Source organism: Anomaloglossus baeobatrachus, chromosome 3 (assembly GCF_048569485.1).
Source record: "Anomaloglossus baeobatrachus isolate aAnoBae1 chromosome 3, aAnoBae1.hap1, whole genome shotgun sequence".
Taxonomy (NCBI): domain Eukaryota; kingdom Metazoa; phylum Chordata; class Amphibia; order Anura; family Aromobatidae; genus Anomaloglossus; species Anomaloglossus baeobatrachus.
In genome coordinates this window covers 312,517,683-312,537,265 of record NC_134355.1, presented here as the reverse complement: position 1 = coordinate 312,537,265, position 19,583 = coordinate 312,517,683, and the positions used below count along the sequence as shown (strand labels likewise).

The 19,583-nt window shown below is 45.0% G+C and overlaps 1 protein-coding gene across 2 annotated transcripts in view; it reads left to right on the top strand.

Moving 5' to 3' along the window:
- Window positions 1-19,583, top strand: part of LOC142295221 (amine sulfotransferase-like) — a 119,397-nt gene that overhangs the window by 14,035 nt on the left and 85,779 nt on the right. The window contains exon 2 of one of the 2 annotated variants that reach the window (XM_075338309.1): window positions 12,830-13,002. In XM_075338309.1, coding sequence (XP_075194424.1) covers window positions 12,846-13,002 — 157 coding nt within the window. In that variant the 5' untranslated portion in view covers window positions 12,830-12,845. The remainder of the gene's footprint in view (window positions 1-12,829; window positions 13,003-19,583) is intronic. The other variant, XM_075338311.1, reaches the window with a different exon arrangement.

Here is a 19,583-nt window from a genome sequence, read left to right as displayed (position 1 = left end):
ATTCTAACCAAGCCATTATACTAGCAAACACTCAGTGTACCTAGTGGCATCCTATACGTGGCTATTGGACTTTGCTATAGTCCCACTAGTGCAAAGACATTTGCAGAGCGCGTCTGTCTGCGTTGCACACTACAACTCATTCTAACCAAGCCATTATACTAGCAAACACTCAGTGTACCTAGTGGCATCCTATACGTGGCTATTGGACTTTGCTATAGTCCCACTAGTGCAAAGACATTTGCAGAGCGCGTCTGCCTGCGTTGCACACTACAACTCATTCTAACCAAGCCATTATACTAGCAAACACTCAGTGTACCTAGTGGCATCCTATACGTGGCTATTGGACTTTGCTATAGTCCCACTAGTGCAAAGACATTTGCAGAGCGCGTCTGCCTGCGTTGCACACTACAACTCATTCTAACCAAGCCATTATACTAGCAAACACTCAGTGTACCTAGTGGCATCCTATACGTGGCTATTGGACTTTGCTATAGTCCCACTAGTGCAAAGACATTTGCAGAGCGCGTCTGCCTGCGTTGCACACTACAACTCATTCTAACCAAGCCATTATACTAGCAAACACTCAGTGTACCTAGTGGCATCCTATACGTGGCTATTGGACTTTGCTATAGTCCCACTAGTGCAAAGACATTTGCAGAGCGCGTCTGCCTGCGTTGCACACTACAACTCATTCTAACCAAGCCATTATACTAGCAAACACTCAGTGTACCTAGTGGCATCCTATACGTGGCTATTGGACTTTGCTATAGTCCCACTAGTGCAAAGACATTTGCAGCACGTCTGCCTGCGTTGCACACTCCAACTAATTATAACTAAGTTGCATTGTCAGGGATATTTATTCTTTATTATTCTGCTGTTAATAAAGCTAGACCACCACTGCAATCTTCACCACCTCTCAATTTTTACTACCACATTTTCAGTCCACAATCTTGTCGCAATCAACATGAGTGGCAAAATGACAGATGCTGGTGGAAAGGGGAAGAGGCGTGGTGGAAAAGGCAAAAAAGGTTTTGTCCGTGGGGAAGGTGGCAAAGCTCCATTATCATCTGCTGAAGATAGACCATCTACCAGCAAAAGTAAGATGTCTACTACTTACCGTGGACAATCCGATGTGCTCCCTTTTTTACGGACACGAACAACAGGAAGAAAGGTAGATGATGGGCAAAAAAGGAAAATGCTTGAATGGATCTCAAGTGGTCCAACAAGTGCCCTCTCAGCCACTTCAAGTACCGCATCCAAAAAACACCAGTCCTCTGAGTTGTCATCCCAATCACACTTGATTTCTCCCAGCTCTGAAGTCTCCATCAGCCCTGCACAGTATGGTGGAACTGAGATGGCTGAGTCTGCAGAGCTGTTCAGTCACACTATAGCCTGGGAATCAGAGGTCTGCTCCCAAGCTACAGTGAGTACAGAACAGGAAATGGTCTGCAGTGATGCCCAGAACCTTTGTGACTCAGATTCAGGCCGTGAGGACCAAGTTTCTGAGCATAATGTTGACCCTTTGTCACAAACTGTAACACCTGTGGTTATAGACAATGAGGAACATACTGATGAAGATGAGACGCAGATACCCGATTGGGATGACAACTTAAATATTCCGTCAGGGCAAGAAGAGGCTCGGTCTGAGGGGGAGGGGAGTGCAAACACAACAATTGATGATGACGTTCTAGATCCCACCTACTGTCAACCCCCAGTCAGGCACTCGAGGAGGTCAACAGAGGCGGTGGAGGAGGATGCAACCGACGACGAAGTTACCTTGCGCCTTCCTGGACAGAGTCGGAGCACTGGTAGCACGTCTACAACTGCATCCTCAGCCACCACTCTGCCTATGAGCATTATTCGGGGTGGATCAACAGGTCGCATGGCCTCTAAGCCTTGCCTAGCCTGGTCCTTTTTTCACATCGAAAAAGATCGCCCAACTCATGTGATATGTAACATTTGTCATGATTCTCTTAGTAGAGGTCAAAAGCTCAGCAGTTTGACAACTTCTTCCATGAATCGTCACATGAATAAATATCATAAGTCCCGGTGGGAAGCTCACCGTGCTGCAATGCGGCCTAGCGGAGCGAACCATCCACCGCCCGCCCCTTCCACTGCATCCGCGCGCTCTTCATCTTCTAGGACTGTGGGGACAGCTGCCACACCTGTTTTTCCACGCAAAACTTCCACCACTGTAACCGCAACAGGCAGTTTGCTTGTAAGGTCGTCAGTTGGTTTGGAAGGGGAAACAAGTGAGTGTGTACAGCTCTCTCAGACATCGATAGCACCAACGTTGGATGAAGGCAACATCATGTCTCCGCCTGCACTTTCCTCACAAACCTGCATTTTTCCAGGGACACCCTACTCAACACCGTCTACACACAGCAGCCAGATCTCTGTCCCTCAGATGTGGTCAAATAAAAGGCCACTTCCTCCGACCCATGACAAAGCTAAGAGGTTGACTCTATCCCTCTGTAAGCTGTTGGCTACCGAAATGCTGCCTTTCCGCCTAGTGGACACACAGGATTTTAGAGACCTTATGTCTGTCGCTGTGCCCCAGTACCAGATGCCTAGTCGCCACTACTTCTCTAAGAAAGGTGTGCCCGCGCTACACCAGCATGTCGCACACAACATCACCGCTTCCTTGAGAAACTCTGTGTGTGAACGGGTGCATTTCACCACCGATACTTGGACCAGTAAGCATGGACAGGGACGTTACATGTCGCTGACTGGGCACTGGGTAACTATGGTGATAGATGGTGAAGGGTCTGCTGCACAAGTCTTGCCGTCCCCACGACTTGTGTGTCAATCCTCTGTCTGTCCAAGTTCCGCCACTGCTTCTGCATCCTCCACCTCATCTGGGTCCTCCACCTCCGCCCCAAGCCTGCCTGGTCAGGCCACCAGCGTTCTCACTGCGCAGAAGGAATCACGCACCCCTCATTACTATGCTGGCAGCAGAGCGCAACGGCATCAGGCGGTCTTTAGCTTGACATGTCTTGGTAATAAGAGTCACACAGCTGAGGAGTTGTGGTCAGCTTTGCGGTCCGAGTTTAATAAATGGTTGTCTCCACTCAAACTGCAGCCTGGTAAGGCCGTGTGCGACAATGCTGCAAACCTGGGTGCGGCACTTCGCCTGGGCAAGGTGACACACGTACCTTGTATGGCTCACGTGTTGAACCTTGTCGTGCAGCAATTTTTAACACACTATCCCGGCCTAGATGGCCTTCTGAACAGGGCACGAAAACTGTCAGCTCACTTCCGCCGTTCAAGCGCCGCAGCAGAGCGACTTGCATCGCTCCAGAAGTCTTTCGGCCTGCCGGTTCATCGCCTGAAATGCGATGTGGCGACACGCTGGAATTCAACTCTCCACATGTTACAGCGACTGTGGCAGCACCGCAGAGCCCTGGTGCAATACGTCATGACGTATAGCCTGGGCCAACGAGATGCAGAGGTGGGGCAGATCACCCTGATGGAGTGGTCTCAGATCAAGGACCTATGCACCCTTCTGCACAGTTTCGACATGGCGACGAATATGTTTAGCGCTGACAATGCCATTATCAGCATGACGATTCCAGTCATTTACATGCTGGAGCACACGCTAAACACTATTCGGAGTCAGGGGGTGGGACAACATGAAGGGGAGGAACTACAGGAGGATTCATATGCGCAAGGGACAACAACATCACCAAGGTCCAGACGTTCATCATCACCAACGCAGCAGGCATGGGACCATGGGGGACAGGGATCGACAAGGGCGCATAGTAGCAGGCGAAATGTTGAGCAAGGTGCAGGAGAACATGAAGAAATGGAGGACGAACTGTCCATGGACATGGAAGACTCAGCGGATGAGGGAGACCTTGGTCAAATTTCAGTTGAAAGAGGTTGGGGTCAGATGTCAGAGGAAGAAAGAACGGGTAGCACCTCTATGCCACAAACACAGCATGGACTTGGTCCGCATGGCTGCGCAAGACACATGAGTGCTTTTTTGTTGCACTACCTCCAACATGACAGTCGTATTGTCAAAATTAGAAGTGATGATGACTACTGGATTGCCACACTATTAGATCCCCGGTACAAGTCCAAATTTTGTGACATAATTCCAGCCATAGAAAGGGACGCACGTATGCAGGAGTATCAGCAGAAGCTGTTACTAGATCTTAGCTCGGCTTTTCCACCAAACAACCGTGCAGGTGCAGGGAGTGAATCTCCCAGTTGTAACTTGACAAACATGGGACGGTCTCGTCATCTTCAACAGTCTACCCGTACCAGTAGGACCTTTTCTGGTGCCGGTAACAGCAATTTTATGGAATCTTTTCATAATTTTTTTAGACCCTCTTTTGCAAGGCCACCAGAGACAACAAGTCTGACACATAGTCAACGGCTGGAGAGGATGATACAGGAGTATCTCCAAATGAACATCGATGCCATGACTGTGCAACTGGAGCCTTGCTCCTTTTGGGCTTCAAACCTACAAAAATGGCCAGAGCTCGCAACTTACGCCTTGGAGATTTTGTCGTGTCCAGCTGCCAGCGTTGTCTCTGAACGTGTATTCAGTGCTGCTGGGTGTGTGCTGACAGATAAGCGCACGCGTCTGTCCAGTGACAATGTGGACAGACTGACGTTCATCAAAATGAACAAGTCATGGATCCAGAAGGAATTTACTACCCCTGTGTCATCCTGGGGAGAGTAAATGCTTGTGGATTTGGAATGTGCTTGATGCAAATCAAAACATCCTGTTTGCAACTAGGGCCCAAGTGCTGCCACTGATGGGGTGGGTGTCTGTGTGGCCCAATTTTTGGAAAAAAGGGAGACTCCGCTTGGAGTAACCCTTGCTTGCTGTGTTTTTAAAAGAAGCCAAGATGAACAGAGCTGGGATCAGGAAAGACTTTGCTACCTACCCCGGTGTCATCCTGTGGACGGCTAAGAATAGCGTATTTTTGAATGTGCTTGATGCAAATCAAAACATCCTGTTTGCAACTAGGGCCCAAGTGCTGCCACTGATGGGGTGGGTGTCTGTGTGGCCCAATTTTTGGAAAAAAGGGAGACTCCGCTTGGAGTAACCCTTGCTTACATTGTTTTTAAAAGAAGCCAAGATGAACAAGTCATGGGTCAGCAAAGACTTTGCTACCTACCCCGGTGTCATCCTGGGGACGGCTAAGAATAGCGTATTTTTGAATGTGCTTGATGCAAATCAAAACATCCTGTTTGCAACTAGGGCCCAAGTGCTGCCACTGATGGGGTGGGTGTCTGTGTGGCCCAATTTTTGGAAAAAAGGGAGACTCCGCTTGGAGTAACCCTTGCTTACATTGTTTTTAAAAGAAGCCAAGATGAACAAGTCATGGGTCAGCAAAGACTTTGCTACCTACCCCAGTGTCATCCTGGGGACGGCTAAGAATAGCGTATTTTTGAATGTGCTTGATGCAAATCAAAACATCCTGTTTGCAACTAGGGCCCAAGTGCTGCCACTGATGGGGTGGGTGTCTGTGTGGCCCAATTTTTGGAAAAAAGGGAGACTCCGCTTGGAGTAACCCTTGCTTGCTGTGTTTTTAAAAGAAGCCAAGATGAACAGAGCTGGGATCAGGAAAGACTTTGCTACCTACCCCGGTGTCATCCTGTGGACGGCTAAGAATAGCGTATTTTTGAATGTGCTTGATGCAAATCAAAACATCCTGTTTGCAACTAGGGCCCAAGTGCTGCCACTGATGGGGTGGGTGTCTGTGTGGCCCAATTTTTGGAAAAAAGGGAGACTCCGCTTGGAGTAACCCTTGCTTGCTGTGTTTTTAAAAGAAGCCAAGATGAACAGAGCTGGGATCAGGAAAGACTTTGCTACCTACCCCGGTGTCATCCTGTGGACGGCTAAGAATAGCGTATTTTTGAATGTGCTTGATGCAAATCAAAACATCCTGTTTGCAACTAGGGCCCAAGTGCTGCCACTGATGGGGTGGGTGTCTGTGTGGCCCAATTTTTGGAAAAAAGGGAGACTCCGCTTGGAGTAACCCTTGCTTACATTGTTTTTAAAAGAAGCCAAGATGAACAAGTCATGGGTCAGCAAAGACTTTGCTACCTACCCCGGTGTCATCCTGGGGACGGCTAAGAATAGCGTATTTTTGAATGTGCTTGATGCAAATCAAAACATCCTGTTTGCAACTAGGGCCCAAGTGCTGCCACTGATGGGGTGGGTGTCTGTGTGGCCCAATTTTTGGAAAAAAGGGAGACTCCGCTTGGAGTAACCCTTGCTTACATTGTTTTTAAAAGAAGCCAAGATGAACAAGTCATGGGTCAGCAAAGACTTTGCTACCTACCCCGGTGTCATCCTGGGGACGGCTAAGAATAGCGTATTTTTGAATGTGCTTGATGCAAATCAAAACATCCTGTTTGCAACTAGGGCCCAAGTGCTGCCACTGATGGGGTGGGTGTCTGTGTGGCCCAATTTTTGGAAAAAAGGGAGACTCCGCTTGGAGTAACCCTTGCTTGCTGTGTTTTTAAAAGAAGCCAAGATGAACAGAGCTGGGATCAGGAAAGACTTTGCTACCTACCCCGGTGTCATCCTGTGGACGGCTAAGAATAGCGTATTTTTGAATGTGCTTGATGCAAATCAAAACATCCTGTTTGCAACTAGGGCCCAAGTGCTGCCACTGATGGGGTGGGTGTCTGTGTGGCCCAATTTTTGGAAAAAAGGGAGACTCCGCTTGGAGTAACCCTTGCTTGCTGTGTTTTTAAAAGAAGCCAAGATGAACAGAGCTGGGATCAGGAAAGACTTTGCTACCTACCCCGGTGTCATCCTGGGGACGGTTAAGAATAGCGTATTTTTGAATGTGCTTGATGCAAATCTAGCTGTGAAGTGTACAACTGGGGCCCAAGTGCTGCCACTGAAGGGGTGGGTGTGTGTGGGGCCCAATTTTTGGAAAAAAGGGAGACTCCGCTTGGAGTAACCCTTGCTTGCTGTGTTTTTAAAAGAAGCCAAGATGAACAGAGCTGGGATCAGGAAAGACTTTGCTACCTACCCCGGTGTCATCCTGGGGACGGATAAGAATGGCGTATTTTTGAATGTGCTTGATGCAAATCTAGCTGTGAAGTGTACAACTGGGGCACAACTGCTGCCACTGAAGGGGTGGGTGTGTGGGGCCCAATTTTTGGAAAAAAGGGAGACTCCGCTTGGAGTCACCTTGCGGTGTTTTACATGACTTTAGAAGGGCGTGCCATGCCTATATCTGTGTGTCCTCCTCTTTTTCCTTGTCCAGCTGTTTTGTTTTCGCATGAGTACATGTCCTTGTCACTTTCCCATGTGTTTGTGTTGTGTTGTGAGTTGTTTGTCACCTTTTGGACACCTTTGAGGGTGTTTTCTAGGTGTTTTACTGTGTTTGTGATTGCCTGCCATTGTTTCCTATGGGCTCGAGTTCGGTTCGTCGAACGTTCGACGAGCCGAACTCGAGCCAGACCCCCCGTTCGGCGAACCGCCTCGAGCCGAACCGGGACCGGTTCGCTCATCTCTACTCCTTACCTGCGTCCACCAGAAAAGGAGGAAGGAATTAGGTGGGCGGCGTGTTCCGGCCGCTCATCTCCTCCCCTTGTTTTCTATTGGGTGGCGGTTCAGTGACGCTGCTGTGATGTCGCTGTGACGCTGAACAAACCGCCCTCCTTAGAAAGGAGGCGGTTCGCCGGTCACAGCGACGTCGCTGCACAGGTATGTGCGTGTGATGCTGCCGTAGCAATAATGTTTGCTACGGCATTGATCACCGCATATCGTTACAATGACGGGGGCGGGTGCTATCGCGCTCGACATCGCTAGCAATTGCTAGCGATGTCGTAGCGTGTAAAGCGGTCTTTAGGCTGCTTTCACACATCAGTGTTTTGCCATCAGGCACAATGTGGCAAAAACATGAAAAAACGGATCCGGCATCTGTTGCCGCCGGATCCGTATTTTCCCCCATAGACTTCTATTAGCGTTGGATTGTGCCGGATGGCCTTGCGTTCCATCCGGCCAAATTTGCTTGTCCAGCAGCCGGATGGAATGTTGAATGGAATGCTTTTTGTCTCCGACGCCATACGGCGTGTTTTATAATGGAAGCCTATGGACGGTGGATCTGGAGTAATTCGGCATTTTATGGAATCCAACGATGGACCCGGTTTTTGTTTCTGGGCATACCCAGAGTCTCTCTCTCTGTCGGTCTCTCTCTGTCGGTCGGTCTATTTCTCAGTCAATCGGTCTCTCTCTGTCTATGTCGGTTGCTCTCTCTCTCTCTTTGTCTGTCGGTCAGTCGGTCTCTCCCTCCTTCATACTTACCGATCACTGGCGTGGTGCTGCACAGCTGTCACACTGATCTGGCGGTTTCTCCAGCTTTTGAAAATGCTGGCCACTCATTATTCCATCTCGTATTCCCTGCTTCCCCCGCCCACCATCGCTTATGATTGGTTGCAGTGAGACACGCCCCCACACTGAGTCACAGCTGTCTCACTGCAACAAATCACAGCCGCCATTGGACGGGTCTATATCTTCCAGTAAAATAAATAAAGAAATAGTTAAAAAGAAAAACGGCGCGGTCCCCCCCAATTTTGATACCAGCCAAGGTAAAGCCACATGGCTGAAGGCTGGTATTCCCAGGATGGGGAGCCCCACGTTATGGGGAACCCCCCAGCCTAAAAATATCAACCAGCAGCCACCCGGAATTGCGGCATCCATTAGGTGCGACAGTCCCGGGACTCTACCCGGCTCATCCCGAATTGCAGTAGCAATTGGGGTAATAAGGAGCTAATGGCAGCCCATTGCTACCAATAAGTCCTAAGTTAATCATATCAGGTGTCTATGAGACACCCCCCATGATTAACCTGTAAGTTAAAGAAAATAAACACACATCCAAAAAACCCTTTATTTGAAATATGACAAAAACACCCTCTTTCATCACTTTATTAACCTCCAAATACCCCTCCAGGTCCGATGTAATCCACATGAGGTCCCACAATGCTTTTAGCTCTGCTACATCGGAAGCTGACAGGAGCGGCAGTAGAACACCGCCACTCCTGTGAGCTCCATGCAGCAACTGAAGTGAGTCGTGCTGTCAGTGATGACGTCACTGAGGCAGTGCCGGTGTGTGCGGTGATGATGTGTGCGGTAGTGCCTGGGTGTGTGCGGTGATGATGGGGGCGGTAGTGCCGGAGTGTGTGCGGTAATGATGGGGGCGGTAGTTCCTGGGTGTGTGCAGTGATGATGGGGGTGGTAGTGCCTGTGTGTTTACGATGATGATGGGGTGGTAGTGCCTGCATGTGTGCAGTGATGATAGGGGCGCTAGTGCCTGGGTGTGTGCGGTGATGATGGGGGCGGTAGTGCTGGGGTGTGTGCGGTGATGATCGGTGTGGTAGTGCCTGCGTGTGTGTGGTGATGATGGAGGCGGTAGTGCCTGGGTATGTGCGGTGATGATGGGATCTCTCTCTCTCATGAAAAAAAAACAAAAAAAAAACAAAACAAAAAAAAAAAAACGATTCGTTTTTTGCTGGATCTGTCGCATCAGTTTTTACACAATCTGCGACGGATCCGTTGCATCAGGCACAAACCAGATTGTGCCTGAGGGCAAAACATTGGATGTGTGAAACCAGCCTTAGGGACACTTTGCACACTATGACATCGCAGGTGCGATGTCAGTGGGGTCAAATTGAAAGTGACGCACATCCGGCGTCGCAGGCGATATCGTAGTGTGTAAAGCCTTTTTGATACGATTAATGAGCGCAAAAGCGTCGTAATCATATCACCGGTGTAGCGTCGGTCATTTCCATGAAGTTGGAAATGACCGATGTTACGATGTTGTTCCTCGTTCCAGCGGCAGCACACATCGCTGTGTGTGAAGCCTCAGGAGCAAGGAACATCTCCTACCTGCGTCCTGCGGCTCACGCCAGCTATGCGGAAGGAAGGAGGTGGGCGGGATGATTACGTCCCGCTCATCTCCGCCCCTCCGCTTCAATTGGACGCCTGCCGTGTGACGTCGCTATGATGCCGCACGACCCGCCCCCTTAATAAGGAGGCGGGTCGCCGGCCAGAGCGACGTTGCAGGGCAGGTGAGTGCATGTGAAGCTGGCGTAGCGATAATGTTCGCTACGCCAGCTATCACCATGATATCGCAGCTGCGACGGGGGCGGGGACTATCACGCACGGCATCGCAGCATCGCCTTGCGATGTCGTAGTGTGCAAAATGCCCCTTACTCCTAGTGTTTGTGAAGTTTTCCACTATATCAGGGACAAGGGAAAACATTCAAATGATAATAACTCCTTAAGGAAAATGTAGAATCTTTATGGGTTATTATGATCTGACTATGTTTCATTAATAAATATAACAGTGCAATGATGGCTAAAAAACACATGTATTTATACTTTGGTTTTCCGTAAATTGTTTCAAATCTAGTAACTTATTCTTATATATTTTTACACCCTGATTTAAAAAAAAAACACTTCTATTTTAACCATCACATATGGATATTGCACAAAACACAGTGGTAATTATGTACAAACAAGATGAACAAGAAAAATCTTTATTGTAACCAAAAATGTACACAATATTATATACAGATAAATACAGTTGATATGGAAACACCCACTTCCTGGAGAGTGTTCTTCACTTGGGTGCATGTTATGAATGGCTTATCTTTCACTGAGAAAAGACTTTTGTCAACATCCACTACTATTATGTTCCTTGAAAATCCAGGCCTCTTTGAGTTCCCATGCTCTAGTATGCCCATTTTTTTCAGAATATACCAAACTCTTGATTTGGTCAGCCCTAACATTTCTGCTATCTCTCTGATGGATTTTTTTCTTTTTTTTTCAGTTCAATAATGGTCTGTTTTTCCTCCATTGAGAGCTCCTCTGACCGCATGTTGTCGATTCACAACAACAGTTTCCAGTTGCAGATTCTATGTCACACCTGGAATCAGCTCCAGACCTTTTTTTTACTGTTTAATTGATGATATATTAATGAGGGAATAACCTATGCAGCCCATTAAAAAGCTTTTGAGATGATTATCCAATTACTTTTGGTCCCTTGAAAAAGTGTCAGCTACATATTAAAGAGCTGTAATTCCTAAACCCTTACATGAATTAGGATGTGAATATCCTCAAATTAGAGCTGAAAATATGCACTTAAAACACACATATTGATAAATACATAACTGCATATTGTAAATGTTTTGGTAAACAGGTAAAATGCCAAGATTTGTGTTATTGTCCAAATATTTCTGGACCTAACTGTAGCAGCTCTGATGTGTATATTCATTTTTTGAACATTCATTCTGCAACATTATTGGAAATTAGTTCTTTTGCATTTTTATTTTCTTTCCAAAGCTTCTCTTAATATATTTTCTCTTCTAGAAGTCCTGCAGATCTTCTCTGTAAAGCAACCATCTATTGTCATGGGTGTGTCACGGGTGAGAGACAATCATGTGGTTTCTGGCCATAGAAAGTCACAGCATTTGCCTGTGCAGAATGCTCCCTGACTTTCCATTGTTCTTGCTATCAGTATTCATTGCTATAGGTAGTTTTCTTGCTTGATTCACCTCTCCCCTTTTGGACACAGCAGAAGCATGCCTTCCACCCACCTGCTGATCATCAGTATTCTTGGACTGGTGTTGATATTTTTCAGTTCGTTTAAGCTTTGGTTGCAAGCAGGTGGCTTATACTCCCCTGTGGTATCGTTACTAAATACTTTGCTGAACTTCTACTGAAGTCATCTGTGGATAAGTAGTTCATGCATTTTCCCCTGTGTGTACTCCTTGTGTCGTCTATAGTGTTTTGTGGGGTTGACGAAGAGCTCATCCTATTCGTTCCCTATTTAGGGCCCAGCACTATGGATACCTAGGGACAGGTATCCGGCTTGGCACATAGGTGTGGAACCTATCTAGGGTGGTGAGGGACCCCAAAGACCGGCTGTAGGTTTGGATAGGGGTCACCATCTTTCCTTTCCCTAGACACAGGGTTTCCCTTCCCTTTTGCCATTCGCTTGTTACCTAACGTGACACCAGTAGTCCCCCATCATGTTCACGTTCCATCTACCTTGTCATCATAGTGCCATCTCATTGATATCCTAATATAATCTTTCTCCTTGTTCTTCGCCAACAGCACCAAGGTTTTCAGGAAAGTTGTCCAAAATGAAATATAAAAATGTAACTTCATATTCATCAGACAACCCAAGGATTTGGAGCATTTCAACATATTCTCCACAATGGACTTATATTTTGGATCTATTTAGTTACCTAGAAATTTCTTCACTCCTTCTTTAAAAGAATCCCAAGCCCTTATCTCAACAGCTTTCATTATTATACTTTGTTTCATGATTTTTTTTTATTATTGAATACTCACATATTTTGTTAGGGGAAATAATTCATAGTTTGTTTTGCAGCACATAATTGCACTATATAATTTTTGGATATCTCCATTATTCTCCTGTTGGCACTAAGATATATTGATAGGATACTACTCTCAAGAAAATGTTTTATGATCTAGGTGCATGATCATATTTCTGTAAAAAATTTGAAAAATGAGCCATGTGTTGCAATTATGTATTGATACGGAATTTCCTTTTTTTTTGCCTTTTTGAGCATCTTGCTTAATTTTGTATTAAGCCCATTTGTACCTTCTGTACTTATTCTGCTGCCCTTTTATGTAAAAATTATTTTATTGTATTTAATAAAGATTATTGGTACTTTTTGAAATCTCAAATAATTTTTTGTGATTAATAACTATTAAAATAATGACTATAAAATATGACAACTTACTAGAAATACTATTAGTTTATTATTAATGATAATATTTCTATACAGTAATTTACTTAAATTTACCTTTTCATTGCAGTTAGCACCAATCAACCATGGACACAATTGCATCAGTTTCACGTGACTCAAATCTTTACCGATATGAAGGGTTTTGCTTTTTTAAGGAGCTTATGAAACCAGAGTTTATAAACTCACTACAGGATTTTGAAATAAGAGAGGATGACGTGTTTATGATTACATATCCAAAATCAGGTAAGATAAGCAGGGAGAAAATTAGGTTAAATTCTCCCTGCAGCTGCTCGCTTTTAGGCATAGGGGCAGAATCAGGGCTGGGAAATATCAGGGCTCAGTACATTGTGAGCTTGCTGCAATCACTCCCCTTGCACCTTGATTGACATGAAACAAGTACAGGGCAGGATGTTATTGAAGAAGCAGAAAAACTGTTTACAGTGTGCTTACTATGAGCAATGACTGTTCGCAGCCCTCTTGCAGCTGCAGTAATTGAAAGTGAACAGCGGCAAGGAGAATATAACTTTATTTTGTCCCTACAGCCATACTAACAATTCGACTACTGCACATGTTTAAAATAGTATTTCAGTGGAAGTTTTTTACTGTGGGTGCACGTAAATAACGTTTATTTTCATTTTTTTTTGCTGCCACATTCTCTTTAAAGAGGTTTTTTTTCTGACAAAACTCAATCATTAAATTAAAAAAAATAATATTTAGGGGATTGTCTGTGTTTAGCAATATCATAGAGCAGGTACAAAATTGCCTCTGTCACATTAATGGAGTTCACTGATGGACTTTTGTGCTGTAATGCTAAATATCAGTGTAGGGAAACACTTTCAAAAAAGTTATTGATGATTCTTTGATGCCTCCGCAGTAATTAAGGCATCCTTTAGCAGCTTTATTTGTTACATAAAAAATAGGATGAACCATTCCTATTATACTTGGGAAATATTTAATGGAATCACTGGTGTATGATTTTTTCATACAAAGTAACTTGGCGTGTACAACATTTTTAATGTATAAAATACTCATTTGTAAGCTCTTTGTAATTGTAAAATAGGTCAAGAACTAATAAATACTTGGAAACTATGTGACAAGTAAAAATAAAGACTCACAATAAGGACAGAGCCACCACAGCTAAGGGCCCTTGTGCAAGATGTTTGTCTGGGCCAGTTTCCTTTAATAGCAACAAAGCTACAAATTAAATTCTGTGTGTGTGTTATAAATTGTCTCTTAAGTGTTTGTCTACTTCCTCCCTTATTGGAAGTAACAATTGTAAAAGTCAAAATTGACCCTTTAACAAGCTTAACAGTTATATGACTTAGGATTTATGCCAGATGAACGCCTCAGTTTGCAGACATGGTGTTTCGGGGTGAATGCTCCTCATCAGTGCAAAGTATGGGATCTGATCTGACTACATGAGGCTAAGACGTGGTCTTAAGGGAAAGCTTTTCTCCTGTTGTTTTATAAATAACAGTTTCCTCTCCTACTATATATAGCATTATTTTGTATTACATAGTGCCTTCTCTTGCTATGTAGAGCGTCATCTTATTATTACACAGTATTTTCTCTTATTATATATAGCTCCTCTCCTAGCCTTACATATTGGATTAAGGTATAATATAGTAGAAGAAGAAATCGGGTATATGCCACGCTAATACTCTAACACGATGTTAATATAATATTCCTTTATTGTTGTACAGGTTGACGCGTTTCAGAGACTTCTCTTTCCTTCATCAGGACATAAAATAAACAGTACTGATACTGTTCCTTTTATGTCGTGATGAAAGAGACGGATGTCTCTGAAATGCGTCGTCCTGTACAACAATAAAGGAATATTATATTAACATTGCATTGGCGTATTATCTCGGCATATACCCGATACTGTATTATATGGTCTACACCTCGGGGCTGCAGCTTATACCACCATTACATGATTCTCACAACCTGACCAGGTGAGTGTTTCTTAACCTTTGCGGGATTTAATTTCTCTACCAGGTAAGACCCTATTGCGCTTTCTTTTTCCACAGTGTCACGGTTTCCCCTCCCTGTCCACATGGCTAGGGAGTGGAGCCTTCTCCCGGGCCTCACTTCCGGAGCTTGGATGCTTTAAATACTGTCATCTCTGGTGAAAAAGCACCGGCTATAAGCTTAGCACTGCTTTGCCTGTGAGTGCTGGTCCCTGTAAGTGTGATCCTGATCCATTCCCTCTCTGTGCCCTATGCCTCTGTCTGTGTTCTGTCCCCTAGTCGTTCTGCCATGCCTCTGTCCCACCTCCTTCCTTCCCACAATAGCCCCGCTTGTTCCCCCCTCTCCTACCTACCCACTCGGTTGTTTCCTCTGGTACTGACCTTGGCCTGATCTCGACTCCTCCTCTGCTAGTTCCTCCGGTCTTCCTGCTGCCCGTACTGTGTATGACCCGTCTGACCATCCCCCGCATGCTCCACAGCTTCAGCTGTCCAGCTGATGCTGGCAGACACTGCATTAGCACACACTGGGAGTTCCCCTCCATGCTCATTCAGCTTCGTGTAGTGTCTTCCCCTGCAGGACTCCAGCTCCCCCTGCTGGCAGCCTGACACACAGTATTTTAATTTGGACTTCATATTAGATTAGGACCCTATATAACAAGAAAAAACAGCATAAAAACAACCTCCACTCAAAAATATTTGTATTGCAAAGTGTGCGCAGTACCAACATTCCAAGCTGTACTATTGAAAAGATGAGATTTTTGGCAAAAAATTGCAATTTTTCGAGCCACCCCGCCAACGTCACGGCAAATCTCCTGGGGCAGTCCTAACACTAAAATATTTTTATTTAAAGTGTGCCATGTGGCCTCACATATGCAAAATTAGGACTGCACAGCACGTACCTTGTGCTTTTCAGTCACCGTCTCCATGACTGATTCATGGTTGTGGGCGGGACAGGCCCGAGCACATGCTGCTTAGAATAAATAGCCAGTGGACGGGGTTGGATGGCAAGTGTGAACAGCCACCAACCGCCAAAAATCAGGACAGATGGAAAAATAAACATGAGGTGCACTGCAAGATGAGAACCAACTGGGACCCTATATAACAAGAAAAAACAGCATAAAAACAACCTCCACTCAAAAATATTTGTATTGCAAAGTGTGCACAGTACCAACATTCCAAGCTGTACTATTGAAAAGATGAGATTTTTGGCAAAAAATTGCAATTTTTCGAGCCACCCCGCCAACGTCACGGCAAATCTCCTGGGGCAGTCCTAACACTAAAATATTTTTATTTAAAGTGTGCCATGTGGCCTCACATATGCAAAATTAGGACTGCACAGCACGTACCTTGTGCTTTTCAGTCACCGTCTCCATGACTGATTCATGGTTGTGGGCGGGACAGGCCCGAGCACATGCTGCTTAGAATAAATAGCCAGTGGACGGGGTTGGATGGCAAGTGTGAACAGCCACCAACCGCCAAAAATCAGGACAGATGGAAAAATAAACATGAGGTGCACTGCAAGATGAGAACCAACTGGGACCCTATATAACAAGAAAAAACAGCATAAAAACAACCTCCACTCAAAAATATTTGTATTGCAAAGTGTGCACAGTACCAACATTCCAAGCTGTACTATTGAAAAGATGAGATTTTTGGCAAAAAATTGCAATTTTTCGAGCCACCCCGCCAACGTCACGGCAAATCTCCTGGGGCAGTCCTAACACTAAAATATTTTTATTTAAAGTGTGCCATGTGGCCTCACATATGCAAAATTAGGACTGCACAGCACGTACCTTGTGCTTTTCAGTCACCGTCTCCATGACTGATTCATGGTTGTGGGCGGGACAGGCCCGAGCACATGCTGCTTAGAATAAATAGCCAGTGGACGGGGTTGGATGGCAAGTGTGAACAGCCACCAACCGCCAAAAATCAGGACAGATGGAAAAATAAACATGAGGTGCACTGCAAGATGAGAACCAACTGGGACCCTATATAACAAGAAAAAACAGCATAAAAACAACCTCCACTCAAAAATATTTGTATTGCAAAGTGTGCACAGTACCAACATTCCAAGCTGTACTATTGAAAAGATGAGATTTTTGGCAAAAAATTGCAATTTTTCGAGCCACCCCGCCAACGTCACGGCAAATCTCCTGGGGCAGTCCTAACACTAAAATATTTTTATTTAAAGTGTGCCATGTGGCCTCACATATGCAAAATTAGGACTGCACAGCACGTACCTTGTGCTTTTCAGTCACCGTCTCCATGACTGATTTATGGTTGTGGGCGGGACAGGCCCGAGCACATGCTGCTTAGAATAAATAGCCAGTGGACGGGGTTGGATGGCAAGTGTGAACAGCCACCAACTGCCAAAAATCAGGACAGATGGAAAAATAAACATGAGGTGCACTGCAAGATGAGAACCAACTGGGACCCTATATAACAAGAAAAAACAGCATAAAAACAACCTCCACTCAAAAATATTTGTATTGCAAAGTGTGCGCAGTACCAACATTCCAAGCTGTACTATTGAAAAGATGAGATTTTTGGCAAAAAATTGCAATTTTTCGAGCCACCCCGCCAACGTCACGGCAAATCTCCTGGGGCAGTCCTAACACTAAAATATTTTTATTTAAAGTGTGCCATGTGGCCTCACATATGCAAAATTAGGACTGCACAGCACGTACCTTGTGCTTTTCAGTCACCGTCTCCATGACTGATTCATGGTTGTGGGCGGGACAGGCCCGAGCACATGCTGCTTAGAATAAATAGCCAGTGGACGGGGTTGGATGGCAAGTGTGAACAGCCACCAACCGCCAAAAATCAGGACAGATGGAAAAATAAACATGAGGTGCACTGCAAGATGAGAACCAACTGGGACCCTATATAACAAGAAAAAACAGCATAAAAACAACCTCCACTCAAAAATATTTGTATTGCAAAGTGTGCACAGTACCAACATTCCAAGCTGTACTATTGAAAAGATGCTGTGCAGTCCTAATTTTGCATATGTGAGGCCACATGGCACACTTTAAATAAAAATATTTTAGTGTTAGGACTGCCCCAGGAGATTTGCCGTGACGTTGGCGGGGTGGCTCGAAAAATTGCAATTTTTTGCCAAAAATCTCATCTTTTCAATAGTACAGCTTGGAATGTTGGTACTGTGCACACTTTGCAATACAAATATTTTTGAGTGGAGGTTGTTTTCATATTAGATTATCCTGTTATTTTTTTACATTTATAGCACCTTGACTTCATAGTGTCTTATCTTATTAGATATACAATAAAATGACTTATGATGGAATATGGGAATGTTTCTTTGCTAATGAATAAGACTGATGGATTGTCTTCTGGTCAGATGCAGCTGCATTAGCAATTATATAATTTTGCATCTAACAAGAGAAGAGCATATGTAAAAAAGAGAAGGCTCTATCAATAATAACACTAACAAGAGAATATACTAAGTAAGGGACAGCGAAGTGCATAACAATATGTGAGGCTAGATAATAAGGAACAAAACCATTCATAACTAGAGAGAATGCTATGTAATAAGGCATGGTATTATACATAATAAGAGAGGAAACTATAATAATAAGGACGGTGCTACGTATACATAACAAGAAAGTATACTATATACTAAGGAATGGCACTATAAATAATAAGTGAAGAAAAACAAAAAGCCAGCACTAAATGTGCACTTCAGCACTAAAAATTCCAAACTGTACTTATTATAAAAAATTTTGAGATTTTTGGCAAAAAATTGCAATTTCTTGAGCTGCCTCGCCACGTCACGGCAAATCTCATTTGAGGCAGTCCTACACTAAAATATTTTTATAAAATGTGCCATACGGCCTCACATATGAATAGTAGAACTGCTCTTAGCAGCACTCACCTGGTCTATTTCAATCCCGTACCCATGACTGAGTCATAGTTGTGGGTGGGACAGGGCCAAGCAAATGCTGCATGAAGTAAATAGCCTGTGGACAAGGCCTGATGACAATGTGAACAGTCACCAACTGCCAAAATCTAGACAGATGGAATACATCCTATATTGGGGTGCATAGCATGGTGGGGGTCAGCCACCGACCAATTCAATGAAGAAAAACAAAAAGCCAGCACTAAATTGTCATCAGGCCTTGTCCACAGACTATTTACTTCATGCAGCATTTGCTTGGACCTGTCCCGCCCACAGCCATGACTCAGTCATGGGTACGGGATTGAAATAGACCAGGTGAGTGCTGCTAAGAGCAGTTCTACTATTCATATGTGAGGCCGTATGGCACATTTTATAAAAATATTTTAGTGTAGGACTGCCTCAAATGAGATTTGCCGTGACGTGGCGAGGCAGCTCAAGAAATTGCAATTTTTTGCCAAAAATCTCAAAATTTTTATAAGTACAGTTTGGAATTTTTAGTGCTGAAGTGCACATTTAGTGCTGGCTTTTTGTTTTTCTTCATATAAATAATAAGTGACTGTGATATACATATTAAGGCTAATTTCCTGTATCCGTGTGAAATTTTTTTGTGCTGCTATCATTTTTTCTTCTACAGCACACAGATGCCTTATATAGATATACTGTCACGCTCCCCGGGTCCCCTGCTCTGTTCCCCGGCTCACCTGCCACGCTCCCCGGCTTCCCTGCGTCGCTCCCCGGTTCTTCTGTCCGGTCTCCAGCCTCCATTGCTTGCGGTTCCCAGGCGTCCTGGTCCCCGCTCCCGGCGCCCGTCGGCTTCTCAGCCCCAGCCCGGCTCTGCTGCTTCCTCCTCACCGCTCCCTGCCCTGGCTTCTGGCACCCGGGCCTCGCGCATGCGCATTAGGGCGCGCGCGCGGTCATTGACCCTTTCTTAAAGGGCC